The following is a 15,479-nucleotide window of genomic DNA, read 5'->3' on the forward strand; positions in this document are numbered from 1 at the left end:
CAACAAGGAGTAAAACACCTGCCGTCATGGGTGAAGGTGACGAGCTATGCGAACCACACACTGCAACAGGCACACCCGTCAATGCAGCTGAGTAACGTGGAAGGCTTTCGGAGACCCGACGGTGTACTGGGGGAGAGGGTGGTCAACTGGGCACATAAAGTCTACTCACTTCCTCTGGGCACACAGGAATGGTCATGGGCGTGCCCATAGAGCGCCGGGGCTCCAGCGAGACGGCGCGATTCAAGAATCGCAGGAAAACTCTTCAGGGGCCAAGAAAACGCTACAGGATGCTGGAGGGCACATGAGGGAATGAAGGCCTCAACCTCCACCGAAAATGTTGCGTTCTGGCAGCGCAAATGACCGGAATCATGGCTAAGTGTTAGGCTGTATATTTAGATCATCTGGGCCATCACAGCACCGCGCCAAGACACGCAATATGCATACAGCTTCGCCTCGTTCGCCAGAGCCTCCTACTCGTGGCCGCATTTACAGCTGGGTTGAAATGCATAAGGTCCTACACTCTAAACATTTTTTTCTCCCATATACTCCCTAGAGGTTCTTTTTCGCCTGTCCTCTAGTGATCCTCCTTGTAGGAGTTTTTTTACTACATGGAACAGGGAGGTTTTGTTTACCTCCTCAAAACAGGGCGTTTTTAGGTGATAGAAAGGAGGTAGTTAGGGAGTGTTAAGAAATGTTTGGGAGAATGTAAGGAGATCAAATGGAGTATTCTTTACTTCCTGAAGGCGTTTTCAAGTGATGTTTATGGACTTTTTAGGCGGTTGAATAGGAGCCTATTATGTCTCCCTTGAGAAGTACTTATGCTATTTTAGGGGCGTTTATAGGAGGTTCAAGGGAAGCATTTACTTCTTTTGCATGGAGTTTTACGCTGTGTAGGCCTCGTGAGGGAGTTTTTAGGAGGTTCAAGGGAAGCATATATTTCTTTTGAATGGAGTTTTGCGAAAGTTGGGGCGGTTCTGTAGGCCTTCCGAAACGAGTTTTTTCAAGGCCAGAAGGGAGAGTTTCTAGTTCCCTGCGGGAGTACTGGTTTCAAACGGTTTTTCTAGGTTTTATTTCAAACGAACTTTCGCATACAAGTTTACATGGTACATGGTGTACACAAGGAGGTTCCGAAATAAAAACTTAGGGCGACCTCCTATAAGAAAGCACAAATGGTACATTGCTAAATAGCACGCGAGTTAGGAATGGAAGACAGCAATACAATGCTAGTTGCACAAACAGCAGAATAATATTACTTCAAGAACTGGAAATTCGCGAAAAACAGATAGGCGCAAACACAACCGCATGGTAAGCGAAATCATTATATAATATTAGCGGATCGAGAACGCGTCAGTACTTATCAGAACTTATCAGTACGCATCAGTACTCAGTACACAAAGTGAAAAAAAAAATGGTTGCAGTGGTTTACAACAACAAAAAAAATTCAGTTGGTCGTGAAATGAGCGAGCTATGTGCTAGTTGAACAAACAGTAGAAACAAGATTACTACAATAACTGGAAATATGCGAAAAACATATTTGCACAAACACAACGGCATGGCAAGTGACATCATTATATTGTCACGGGACACATATAATACTAGAGGATTGAGAACGCTTGAGTACTTATCATTACGCATCAGTACTCAGTACACAAAGCGAAAAAAATGGTTTGAGTGGTTTACAACACCAAAAAAGTTTTCAATTGGTGGTGAAATGAGCGAGAGCTGTGTAACGATTTGATATTGAAAGGTACCGAGCTTTTTGTAGATGGTGAAGGCACAAGAGATAAATGATGTAGGAGACAGACAGCAATGAGATGGCTATGGATAAATGAGTAAAGAACGAGAAGTATGCTGCGGAAAATACCAGTGCGTTTTGATAAAGACACAAAGGCGCCAAGAAAAGTGACCGAGTCTGAGGGGCTAATTGCCAGGATATAGAACAAAATGGGTGGTATCGCGACAGCTTCTTTAGAGTGAGAACAAAAAGCCATGTAATTCGTGTTTTTCGGATAATTTTTACTTGATTCATTTGGAACCTGTAGCCAACATTATTTAGATAATTGTTTCAAGTTAAATTAGTTCGTTAATGTTATTGCTTCACTAAAAGCTGTATTATCAGCATACAGTAGGACCGATCAAATATCCCCTGTTCAGTAAAAAAAAAGAAAAAAGCAAAATCAGAAACATAATACGCAATTCTTTTAGACTACTATCCAATGATTACAGGATTGAAAACAAATAAAATATTAGTGAGGGATATTGATGCGATAAAAGGTAATTAGTTCTAAATCCTTCACACAAGGTTTGGTGCTGGCAAGGTCCAAAAAAGGCATGTTTCACAAACGTTAGAGCTCTGTGTACCTTCTTGGGATATTGAATGTTGAAAACCCAGAACGATGCAAACGGACTACACAGTCCTCCCAGTAAAGATGATGCAGTCAAGACACTCTGGCCATCGATGCATCGGCTGACTTCCGCGTTCACGGAATACAGGTAGGGAGTCAAAGGAACATCTGCCTGAAAAAGCAAAAAAGAAAAACAAATGCCCCACCTGTAAAATTCAAAACAGACACTATGGGTAAATGAACTTAATAATTCGGTACAGTAATAAAAATTGTTAGGCCAGGTTCCCTGCGAATTTCAGTACTTAAATTAGAAATGCAAAGGCTTCATAAAACCAAGTGCCAGTACATTAACCATCGTGGCTTTTGCAGCAATAAAAAAGATATTACCTCCGCACAATATACTCGAGCACAACTTTAAATGACAGTGAAGTTAAAATGCAAGTCTCTCTAGGTTGATAGATTAGCTCACGGAAAACACTATTATACCCCTCTTACACCTGGCTTTTTTTTTAAATAAGGTTGAAACTAGCAAAAACACGGTTTCTCCGGAAGGGCTTAAATGACGCGCGCAACTTCTTTTTTGGCTGCCGCTGGATGGTGCTACTCGTCCATTCTTGGGGTGGCAGTACCGCTTTCCAAGGGAGCATGCGAGCTACGCACGAGAAAATCGTTCGACGCCAACAATTGCGGGGCCTCAAAAGGCCAATGTTTTTCTTCAGTGAAGCCTAAATACTGATCACGGATCCAATGGAGAAACATTTCGCTTAGTGATCTCGAACGGCAAATGAGAGGGGAGTTTGGGGAAGCATGAGCGATTTGACCGAAACTGACCAAACTGCTTGGTACGTGGTAATGTTGTATTCAGTTGCTTGTATACTGCTATTAATCACCGCTGTTCACTTGCTTCCGGTTTATCCTGATGCAAACAGCGACTGCAGTCGTGTTTGCGTCACGTGTGATGAGCATTTGAACAGCGATTTCTCAGCACTTAAGGCATCTTGGCACTAAATCAAGGCTGAAATGGCTATGCGGAGGTCCGAATTCCGTTTGAAACCAACTTGCTGGTTGCCTTCAATGACCCTTTAACTACAAGTTACCCTTATGCCTCATCACTGCAACCGATTGTTCCTCCGTGTGGTGCAAAGTGTGTTACTGTGAGTATTTTCAACGTGAAACGAACCGTTTCTGTGATTTGTGGGACTGATTCTGCTATTAATTACTGCAGTGACAACAAGCTATGAAAGAAAATGCCGCCATCTCCACGAAGTGAATGATGATGAGAGGGGCGAAGCTAAAATGCTTATCAGCCGACAATGTGACGCATTAAGTGCAAGCTGCTTTCATAGTGTGCGCATTGACATTAGGATATGGCCCCCTAGCAGAATGATGCGCTGCGCGAGATTTCGCACTACCTAAAAGGGCAGGCAACTCATTTTTACGGAGTATAGGATCTGTAAAAGGGTTGAAAGTTGGGCGAGTTGGTAATGATGCATCTCGAAAAACAAACTGCGCACAAATTACCGAGGACAAGAACACATGAAGACGGCATAAGCGCAGACTCGCAACTAGTTTAGTATTGCACAATTCAAAGCTTTAAATGCCCAAGCGCCCAATTGCCGCGCCCCCAATGCATCACAGTTCTCGGCGCACTCAGCCGAAAATACTAAAAAACCATAACAACAAAACCACAAAACGAACTTTAAGGCGCACGAAAGGCGAAAAATCAGCCAAGATAACCGCATCATACATGGATTAAAACCCCCCTCCCACACCCAACACGAATGCCCCAAAGAGGCACCGAAATAGCGCTCAATGTGCGTCTAAATATGCGACTTGTCGATTAAGCAGGGCGATAGAGGGATGACTGATACATTCGGAACCAGCTTTTCTGATGTAGCTGGCTTCTACAATTTCTCGCGTTTGCTGGTTCTTATGTCGGAAAAGGATGGCTGTGCGCTTAAACACAGGGACACAATCAAGTCTGCATGCGCGGCAATGAGAACATAAGTGGCTCAGGTGACGTTGAAAAATGAAAAAAAAAATATACGGCACTTTTACACGTCGTACGCTCGAGTTCGTGACAACGTACCCGTGTGCGTCTCTGTCCTAAAGTTCGGAGAAACACAGGCGAGTTGCGTTCCATTTCTGGTCTTGCATTACGCTTTCGCTTATATATTAGCGCCCTCTTTCCCGATCTCTCTACCTTCCTTCCCGCTTGCGTCTGACTGCGCTGATTTTCGCCAGCACGAAGTAACCGTCACGTTGCTTTGAAACGACGCCGCGCTCGACAAACGATTTTATCTCGAATGCCCTGTTACAAACCGGCCTACAACAGAATGCGAATGCATACCCCAAAACCCACAAACAAGTAAAATAATACGAGTGTGCGCTTTTTTCTTGCACTTATAACTTATAGCAACAACGATGGAGGAAAGGTCATTGCGGCAACGAAAAAGCAGCACATCAGTTGGAATCCCGGACTTAAACTGTCTTGATGGCGTGTGAATTTGCGTGTGGTTTTGATGCCTTAACGTCTTGCGCGTTAGTGTGAACTTCCTTGAATTTTTATTTCTTCGCGGCCCCTTTAGGATATATGATAATGCCGAAACACTTGAAAGTGGCGTTTCTTTGAATAATTGCACGAAGTGTTGAAGCACATGCTTTAAAGTGTTGCAGAGGACTCGCAGAACATTTAAGCTACGTGGTTTAGCATGTCTATAAAATTATCTTTACTTATTTCGCTGATAGAAACAAATTTACATTAAATACTGTTTCGGTCTTCCAATTCTACCAGAATACAACTGCACCCGGTTCGACCCTGGCCCATACCTCATTGTGGATGAATTTGAAGGCAACAATGACACAATTTTTGCCCAAGGAACTTCAATAAACTTCAGGTGCCAAACCGGGTACTTGCTTCAAGGCGGATTTAGCACCACTTGCAAAGACGGTGGATGGTTCGGCCGGCTTCCGAAATGCGAAGGTAAGAGCGTACAGCCTTCAAGTGCGTATAGTCTTCTCGTAAGCCAAGGTAGAAAGACTCATTCGAAATATGTCTATCATCATTTCAAAGTAAAATTAGTCCCAGGCTGTATATGCTCATCATTGTGCAAGGCAGTCGCGGATTTGTGGTAGCGCGCAGAGGGTTGCATTGGCAACTTTTCTTGAGTAATGCATCAGGTAGTGCTGTAGACGATAATGTTAATAATACGTTGTTAATAATAATAAAAATAAGAATTAAAAATTCCCTCCGCTTAATTTATGCTCTGTTCTACACACAGCAGGTGTTCTGTGTGCCCAAAAATACTATATAATAATAAGTTTGTGTTATTTTTATTGAGCTAATAATAGGATAAAGCATGGATAAGAACGTTTGCGGCGGTGTCAACAAAATCAGAAACCGTGTAGACACTGCATCAATCAATGAAACTTGTTGATTAGAGTTAGAACAATAAAACTCCGCATTGATTCACTGGCGAACGCATAGGAAGTAAATAACCACAAGGATAACGAGTCGACTTGCATCCAAAACTCGCACATCTTGGCTTGTGAAACGCAGCTAATTTTGATATGTCGCTTGTAATCGCTTGGCGTGAATTGGTCTTGTGACAAGAATTGGCAAAGTTGTAAGTTCGAACATTGGCTGAGCTGGCGGGAATTTACAGCAGCACAGCCGTAATTAACTTGACTTCAAGTATGAGAATAACGCTGCATGTAAGAATAAATGTAACCTACCGTGACTAGGAAGGCCAGGAACTACGCGCATTACCCATACCGAGTGGAATCACCCGCGTACACCACACAATGCGGACTGTATTTTAAAATCAATTCGAGATGATCTGGACGTTGCGTCTTTTACCCACACCTGGCAGTGTAAAATACAAGGCATAGCATGATGTCCTTTGTTGTGGGGAAGCGGTGCCATTACCATCTTCCATCAGAATAAGCATCAGCATAAAACAACAACAATATAAAAATGGCAAAAGCATTGGAGTTAAAAGACACACAACAAACTACACATTGTAAAACCACACTTAGGACGATACACAACCGATTCACACAATCGATTCACACAACAGACCCACAGATTGCTTTAGCTAGGCTACCGATAGGCGCCACACATGTAAGACTCTTTACATGCTCACTGGATCAGCAAGAGCCATGAGCAGCGGCTGTGGAAAGGGCCTAAACGTAATCCACATACTTATTCACTCCAAGGGACTTGACACAACACGACGCAAACACTTTCCACAACTATACATACAACACTTTCCACAAGACCCGTCGTACTTTTTAAGAGACGAACCAACGGTTTCTCCGAAACGAGTTCTTGAGTTCCTCACGGGCGTCAAATGTTTACATCTCATTTTTTATCATACAGATATTTTTACATTTCATTTGTTATCATGCATCTTGACAATCCGGCCAACTTTCAGCGTGGCCTTTCAGCGTGGCTCAAAGTGAGAGCAGCGGTCACGCTAGGCTTCCACGACGCGAATTTGAGGGTGCGCTCCAGCCGCCTTTCGGTTCATTAATGCCTCCCCGAAAGTTAATACCCACTTCTTTTAAATAATATTCGGTGGTCTCCTTTTGTTGCTTTGGTATGCAGTCTCAAGTACGCAAACGTGGTTTTCAGGTCGGGGTGCATTACAATTTACAAATTCTCTATTTAGAGATGCAATTTCGCCCGCTTTGGGGGAGGGGCGGAGGCGCTCTTCCTTTCAGATTTTGCACTGACAACATGTTTTATTTCTGCTAAATAGGAAAGAACAGAGCCTGTTGGCATTAATTTATATTGAAGAAAGAGCACAAACTGGGCAGAAAAGAGTGTGGCAGACCGCACAAGCGCTGAATAACAACTGAACTTCTATTAAGAAGGGGTAAAACATATATCGACACCTTTACGTCTCTATAAAGCTGCATATGAAGCTCACTACACACACACACACACCTACGCACACACACTCACACTCATACACCCACGCCACGCAGGCATATATGCACGCGCACGCCCATGCTCATGCACAAGCGCAGCACACACGCAGAGTTGGTTTGACGAAAAACCTTTCAAAAGGTAGTTCGGCCTTGGAATGTACGTCTAGGCGACGTTGTTTTCACGGAATATGAGAGCCCGCTCCACCTAAAAACACCACCCTTGGTAACCTCGCTTCTGAAAGCCAACCTACGTGCTACTTCGTGATAGACACCACAGAATGTTCGCTTTTTGCTTAAAGAAGCCTGCACAATATTACCATGTGTGAAGGGACCATTTCTGACTTCAGTTTAGCCAATGAGCTTCCATCAGGTACCCGCGTCAGGTTCCTATAATATGTTGTGTCACTTTACAACGTTGATGCCTGATGGCAACATACACGTCGTTCTCAAAAGCGTTTTCTGCCGTTTTATCTGTACATTTATGGCAGTGAAGCGCGGCATCGCATTGATCGTAAAGCGCGATGCTCCTGCGGTGGTCACGCCTTCCCTGTGGGCAGAACTTTTAAAAATCAAGATTGATCGGCCGAATAATGCAGGTTAATGCGCGAGCTCCTCACCGAGCTGGCAGAGGCTTCGCTATTACATAAAATCGGAAAAGCGCCGCACGGCAGTATTACATACAGGTAATCATGCAAACCTAAATGTCTACGAACTTGTTTCGTTATCTCCACCAACTAGGGGTGCCACATGCTGATACCAAGGACATTTTTTTGCTGGGGTTCTATGTATTTTGTTAATGGACGTGTATCATCTCTTGTTGCGATTTTGCAGTCTGAAGCGATATGTGATGAGTGGTGACTTTCTGCGTCTTTGATACGTCATGGTGACGTTTAGCCGGGACAATTTCGGGCAGTTCCATACAAGCCTTAATTCAACTCATCCAAGAACGGTTGCTAACTACTACTATAGCTTATCCCTTGTGATCAAGACAGCATCTGTCCGCATAGGCTTACGTGTTGTTTCGAGAAAGCTTATGAGGCACAGTCCGTGTGAAGTTCGCTTAGTTCAGGAGCCAACAACACTAAAAAATGAAATATGTCCACTGCTTCGGGGAATGCATGGAGGGTGGGGTTTATTGGATTCGGCTTTCATGGGAGCCACAAGGATCGTTGCCCGCAATATTGACACGGAATTCACTCTACCTCTCGGAACAGACACAATAACAATTGGGTCGCCCCTTGCACATAGGCATCTGATTGTTGGCCTTTTGTGTGTGCCTTTGTTGCAGTCGCCTCGTTTACAGAACTATCTTTTTTTAAGTGGCAAACCTGATACTAACCCTTATAAATGAACAATGCACAGTTTTCTTCTGAATTAATTGCCAAAAGAGCCAACAAAGACGTGATAGGTAAATTAAAACACACATTCAATGTCACCAGTGGCATTTCAATATCGATTTCGTCGACTTTGTTTTTCCCGCCATTTACTTCACCAATGCTTGCATCGTGCTAGGAGTGGAATTAAAATGGCAAAAAGTCGCAAAATGCCCCTCTTCGCCCTTCCCTCAGAGATCCGGTGCGGAAATCTGCGCACACCACCGAACGGCAGAATGGTAATCTCCAACTCGACGGCTGTCGGCTCAAGAGCAAGTTTTGGTTGCTTCCAAGGCTATAAGCTTCTGGGCCCGCGGGAACGAGAGTGCCAAGACTACGGAGAGTGGAGTGGTTCTCCGGTGCGGTGTGTGCCCCTCGGTAAGTTTGATGGCCTTTGCTCAAGGCTTGTATCTTGGGTAATACACGACAATGTATGCGGCAGGATGAAAGCACATGAACTGATGGTACCTAACTTAACCCAACGCTTTAACGAATATACAACGATTAAGACGTTTAAAAATATTTGTGGAATGGCAGCACGTGGAATGATCCGTCAAATAATAAAGAGAACCCAGGTGAAAAAAAAAAAACTACTAAGGCAACAGCCGTATACCGGAAGGCGCTGGATTCCCAGCTTGTATTATTTCGCAAAAATTGGTTGGCGGGAACGTTAATATAAGGTGAATTACTCAGCGCACCAGTTTTGTTTTCACTGGATTTCACAGCCATGCCAAAGGCGGACGCCAAGCTTCGGTGCAAAACTCTATTGTTAACATGCTTAGATGATCGTAACTATTGCAAGGTTTAGTAATCACAGTGTGGCTCGAATGGTTTGCCGTTCAGGTAAATGTGAAATTTGTGTACAGCCCCGATAAGGGCTAAAGATGAGATGAGAGTGTCGTGCCCAGACGAGGGCACGACGCTTGGGGTGCCAACGTTTATGAAATTTTTGGGCATGCGAAAAATTGTGCGTATTATTTCTTTCCTTTTAGAAGAATACGAAAAATTGAAGCAGAGGCAATTGCGCACGGGGCTGCAAAAAAACCCACGCACTCCTTTGGTAACCCGAAAAAGAGTATAATAGTTACGCAACCTCATTAGCGAAACAGCTCAGCTTCCGCTTTCCGAATATCGCCACAATTTTACGTCAAGGCATGAACTTCACATGAAAGCGTCGAGACTGGCATTTATATATATCCATGTCGAAATAATTTTTCCTTGACACGTCAATGCTTACCTGTGCAGCGGATGAAGCCTTTACAACAATGAGGTTGTACTGCACGTCAAGAAATTCCGGACGCAGCCGCCTGCGAGTCTATTGCGTAACTTGATGTGCAAACTTCAAAACTAGGACCAGTTTCATTCACATGCGCTTTGCACGTTTCGAAAGTAGGGCCACTTTCATTCACATGCGCTTACATCCCTAACCCGAAAGAGACAGAGAGAGAGATAGAGGTTTTAAATCGGCAGGCAACGTCAGGAAAGGTGGCCCCCCGAGGTGCTACGCGATAGAAAAAGGTTTGGAAAGAACTCTGACACGCATGAATGCTCCAAAACACAGACCCAAAAAATCAGGCAAAAGTGCACATTGTCCGAGAGTTTAAAGCTTACCGTCGAATCCAGTTTCCCCGAGGATACACAAAAACGCATTTGTTGCGCGACATGCCACTCCTGTCGTTAACCACGGCCGCGAGAATCCCGCGAAGAGATCTGGGCAGACACGGCCAGGCCCAGAAAAATCGTAGTCGTGGTGCGTTCAAGTTCGTAGCGAGGACCTAAGCAAAGAAGGTGTTTCAGGTCCTCGGGAACTGCGCAGGTCAGGCCCAATATCTAATCTGATCACGACTGTATAGTGTACTGGAATACACTATATAACAATCCCGACAGCATACCATGAATACTATTGCGCACTGCAGGTGCCATGTTCGAGAAAACCGGAAACCGCCAGTGGCGGAAACCGGTTGTGAAGGCCACTGTGATGGGGCTGCGCTTCCCAGACTACTCGCAGATTATAGTGTTTTTAAGTCCATTTTCACGATGTTCGAAAATTTTGAGTTCGTATTAGGAAGCTTTTTATATTGCCTGAATTCACAATCAAGTGACTGCTCACCGTTTTTGTTCCCGCGTTGATTTGATTCAACAGATTGACGTTTATAGAGACTCTACTGTACGCAGAATTAGGTCCAAATTGTGACATACATTTTTTCACGGTTTTTCTAGCGATGTATACCGCGAAGCGTCGTACCTCGTGCATGGACCCTGGAACTCCAGACAATGGCGTTCCAGTAGACCGAAGGCACTTTCCGATTGGAAGTCAAGTGGAGTTTGTCTGTAATCCTGGGTATCACCGAAGAGGCAACGCTACAGTCCATTGCCTTGAGAATGGCAAATGGTCAGCACGGCCTCCGCTCTGCCTCGGTACGTAACGAAGGGTGTAAGCAGGTCTTAATACAATAGCCAAGTTGCTATCGTCTGCACCTGTATAGAGAAGTGCCAAGCTCATTGAATGACTGTGGCATTTAACGTCCGTTGCTTGACACTGGTCTATGGGTCCCGCCGCAGTGGAGGGCTGGCTGATTAATTTCTTCTGCCTGGGAATCTTTAACTTCCGTTGAAATATCGACACCCGGGCGGTTTCGCTTGCTTACAACATGAAAGCAGCCAACGCGTCCGGGATCGCACCCACGACCTTGTGCTAAAAGCGAAGCCCACTGAATTTCTTAGTGCGTGAGTAATTAGTCAACGCCAAGCCTACATTGTTGGAACCAGTAACTCTAAATTTCAGGAGCATATTGTGCTTAATGAGGCTGGATTTCTGGAAATCCAGGAAGTTAAAAAGTCTAAGAAAGTTAATGAGACTACGTTGTGTTTTCAAAAATTTGTGGTCCTGCCGGAGTCAATCCACTCGCATACGGTATCCTCTCGCAGGCCTGGTTAATGCTTCCTTATTTCTTGCTGACTTTTGAGGGACACAATAATTTCTCGACGGGATGTTTGAGGGTGCTAACCAAACGCCATATAGAAGGAATACGGCTTAGTCAATACGTGGTGTGCGTGCTGTCATGTTTATTTTTTTCTGACAATGGTCACCCAACAAATGGAAACAATGAGATTTGAGCACCTTGCTCTCGCTGGTGTAAAAAGGCTACCGATTTTTTGTGCAATGACACCCCGGAATATTTAAAATGCCTGAGAGGTGATATAAACGCAGAGGCAATCTTCCTTTTTATGCGCGTCAGTTTAACGAGTACGATGTTTTAATGGCGCAGGAAATCAATGTTTCGAAACTACATTCCGGAAGTGGCGAGCGCCAAAATCTTTTTTAAGGAAATTCCCCAGTAACTTGCCTCACCGTTCAGATATACAATTATTTTTGTTAATATATGTGACGCATTCTAATGTCTAAATTGTGTTTCAAGTTTCTTTTTTCAAACAACCGAACAAGTTCTGACCAAATGCCACAACAGCTAACTTGTAATGCAAAATCAATTCACAACCACTGCCGTCACAGAGACGGTGGTTTGGACGTATATTTGAACATAGGAATAAATGTAAAGTATGTTACAATCGCTCCACCAGAATCGACCGATGACGAACATCATTTTGGGTGGCATTTCTTTGGCAGGCGCAATGAAAGCGCTGTTGTGATGGTGGCCCGCAAAATGGCGCATACCCACTTAGGGTGATCGGCCAAGAAGAGTTATGTTATCATGTCAGGTAAAATATAGGTGAAGAAGGAAGAATTTGCTCTAAGTTCAAGAGCAAGAGAGAAAAAACCAGAAAAAAAAAGCAACAGCGAGAATAGTGGGAAAACTATGTAAAAGTCAGCTTAGTCGGAACGTTTTAACACTGCAGATGAGGTGTTTCTGAAATGAAGGAGTGAATGGCGTTGCACACGTCCTTATGGCATTGGCCCAGCCTAGTCCCCCCAAACGACAAAAGCCCCGGTACAGTCACAGGAGTCCAAGACGTAGCAAGGGAATCTCCAGCAGCCTTCTACGATGTTTAGAAAATCGGCGGCAAAAGAGAGAAATGTTCTTCGGGTTCAATGTCTTGGCAAAAGTGGCACAAGGGGGTTGTCCGATTTTCCCTATATAGATACCGATTACGTGGCGCCACACTACAGCGAAAATAGGTCAGCAATACTTCGCATGAGTACCTGAGGTGTTCAAGTTCAGGAGAAGTGCTCAAACCATGACCGGAGGCATCTAGATTAAACAGGTGTTCGCCCTTACGTGCCAACAACACACAAGAAAACGGAGGACGTACCTCTACGATCGGTAAAGCCAGAGCTGTTTTACCTAATATGTCAGCGATTTCATTGAGGGTTAACCCACTGCGGCCGGGCAGCCAAACGAGCTGAATCTCCAGCCCGTGAATGGGGGCGCAGAAATAACAGGTTTTAAGAATAGGATGTAAAGTTTCTAAGGAGAGAGCTATGCACACGGACAGGGAGTCGGTGAGTAACATCACGTAAGAATTCGCCGAATCAAGTTTCAGGATGCCAAGGAGTAGGGCAATAAATTCTGCCTAAAACGTGCGGATGAAGTGTGGTAATTGCAATGAAAAACGCCAGTTCAATGCCGGAGAGAACATACCAGCCCAACCTTGTAGTCACTTTTGGAAGGGTCCGTTGCAATGACCGCATGGGATGGGTATTCGGACTGGTGAGCCAGGAGAATATTATTGATTATGTTAGGCGAGAGAAACAGCGTTTTTCGGGAAAATATTCTCAAACGAAATCCTTACTACTGTGAATGGTAACTGCAAAGTGGGAACTGAAAGGAGGGTGGTGTTTAATGGAGGAAGCAACTAATTGGCAAAAATAACCCGTGGGCGCCGGAGACGATGTGTGCCCTGGACGTTACATTTCCTTCCGTTACCTTCTTTATCAACCCAACATCCTTGGCAATGAAGCGTGCAGAACAATCCCACACAAAACGTAGAAAACTGTGTTTATTTGTCTGCTATATATGTAGGCCACACAGAGGGTTCTCGGGCATGTCAGTTTCCTACAGCAGATTGCCATGAGACGGAACGGATTGGTGTCACTCTATCCAGACCACGATAACTAGTGCAGGTGGTTGAGAATGCATTTCACTACACCTCTTCCCTTTTATTTCATAAATGGAACCGTCCTGCTGGCCTTCTCGTTCTTTTCATGTATCGCCCTGGTGTCAGTGTCGCGCGCCGACATAAATCAGGACTTGCTTCCAGCCCTTCACTCTGACATTACACTCTTTTTTTCCTCCCATATACTCCCTAGAGGTTCTTTTTCGCCTGTCCTCTAGTGGTCCTCCTTGTAGGAGTTTTTTTACTACATGGAACAGGGAGGTTTTGTTTACCTCCTCAAAACAGGGCGTTTTTAGGTTATAGAAAGGAGGTATTTAGAGAGTGTTAAGAAATGTTCCGGAGAATTTAAGGAGTTCAAAATGGAGTATTCTTTACTTCCTGAAGGGCGTTTTTAGGTGTTGTTTATGAAATTTTTAGGCGGTTGAATAGGAGCCTATTATGGCTCCCTTTGGAAGTACTTATGTTAGTTTAGGGGCGTTTTTAGGAGGTTCGAAGGAAGCATTTACTTCTTTTGAATGGAGTTTGGCGAAAGCTTGGGGAGTTTTGTAGGCCTTCCGAAAGGAGGTTTTCAAGGCCACAAGGGAGAATTTCTAGTTCCCTGCGGGAGTACTGATTTCACACGGTTTTTCTCGATTTCAGGTTTATTTGAAACGAACTTTAGCAGGCAAGTTTACATGGTACATGGTGTACACAAGGAGGTTCCGAAATAAATACTTATGGCGACCTCATATTAGAAATCACAAATGATACACTGCTAAATAACACGCCAGTTAGAATTGAAGACAGCAATACGATGCTAGTTGAACAAACCGTAGAAACAATATTACTACAATAACTGGAAATACGCGAAAAACAAAGATAGGCACAAACACAACCGCATGGTAAATGAAATCATTATAGAATACTAGCGGATCGAGAACGCGTCAGTACTTATCAGAACTTATCAGTACGCATCAGCGCTCAGTACACAGTGAAAAAAATGGTTGCGGTGGTTTACAACCACAACAAAAAAAATTCAGTAGGTGGTGAAATGAGCGAGAGCTGTCTGCTAGTTGAACAAATTGTAGGAACAATAATAATACAAGAACTGGAAATACTTGAAAAATAGATAGGCACAAACACAACCGCATGGTAAGTGAAATCATTATATAATACTAGAGGATCGAGAACGCGTCAGTATTTATCAGACCTTATCAGTACGCATCAGTACTAAGTACACAAAGTGAAGAAAAAATGGTTCCAGTGATTTACAACAGCAAAACAATTTTTCAATTTGTGGTGAAATGAGGGAGAGCTGTGCAACGATTTGATATTGAAAGGTAACAAGCATTTTGTAGGTGGTAAAGGCACAACAGATAAATGATGTAGGAGACAGACTGCAGTGAGATAGCTATGGATAAATGAGTAATATAAAGAACGAAAAATATGCTGCGGAAAATACCAGTGCGTTTTGATAAAGACACAAATGCGCCAAGAAAAGTGACCGAGTCTGACGGGTTAATTGCAATGATATAGAACAGAATGGGTGGTATCACGACAGCTTCTTTAGAGTGAGAACAAAAAGCCATGAAATTCATGTTTTTCGGATAAGTTTTAGTTGATTCATTTCGCACCAGTTGCCAATATTATTTAGATAATTGTTTCAAGTTAAATTAGTTTGTTAATATTATTGCTTCACTGAAAGATAGCTGTAGTATCAGCATACAGAACGGCCCATCAAATATCCCCTTTTCAGTAAAAAAAGAAAAAAGAA

The 15,479-nt window shown here is 43.7% G+C and overlaps 1 protein-coding gene across 1 annotated transcript in view; it reads left to right on the forward strand.

Annotated features, from left to right (window-relative positions):
- LOC144153501 (uncharacterized) overlaps nt 1-15,479 on the forward strand; it is a 209,572-nt gene that overhangs the window by 50,860 nt on the left and 143,233 nt on the right. Inside the window, exons 7-9 of the mRNA XM_077685137.1 lie at nt 5,140-5,328; nt 8,849-9,031; nt 10,874-11,071. Of these exons, the coding sequence (XP_077541263.1) occupies nt 5,140-5,328; nt 8,849-9,031; nt 10,874-11,071 (570 nt within the window). The remainder of the gene's footprint in view (nt 1-5,139; nt 5,329-8,848; nt 9,032-10,873; nt 11,072-15,479) is intronic.

Source organism: Haemaphysalis longicornis, unplaced genomic scaffold (genome assembly GCF_048455015.1).
Source record: "Haemaphysalis longicornis isolate Haplotype H1 unplaced genomic scaffold, Haemaphysalis longicornis Haplotype H1 scaffold_9, whole genome shotgun sequence".
Classification (NCBI taxonomy): domain Eukaryota; kingdom Metazoa; phylum Arthropoda; class Arachnida; order Ixodida; family Ixodidae; genus Haemaphysalis; species Haemaphysalis longicornis.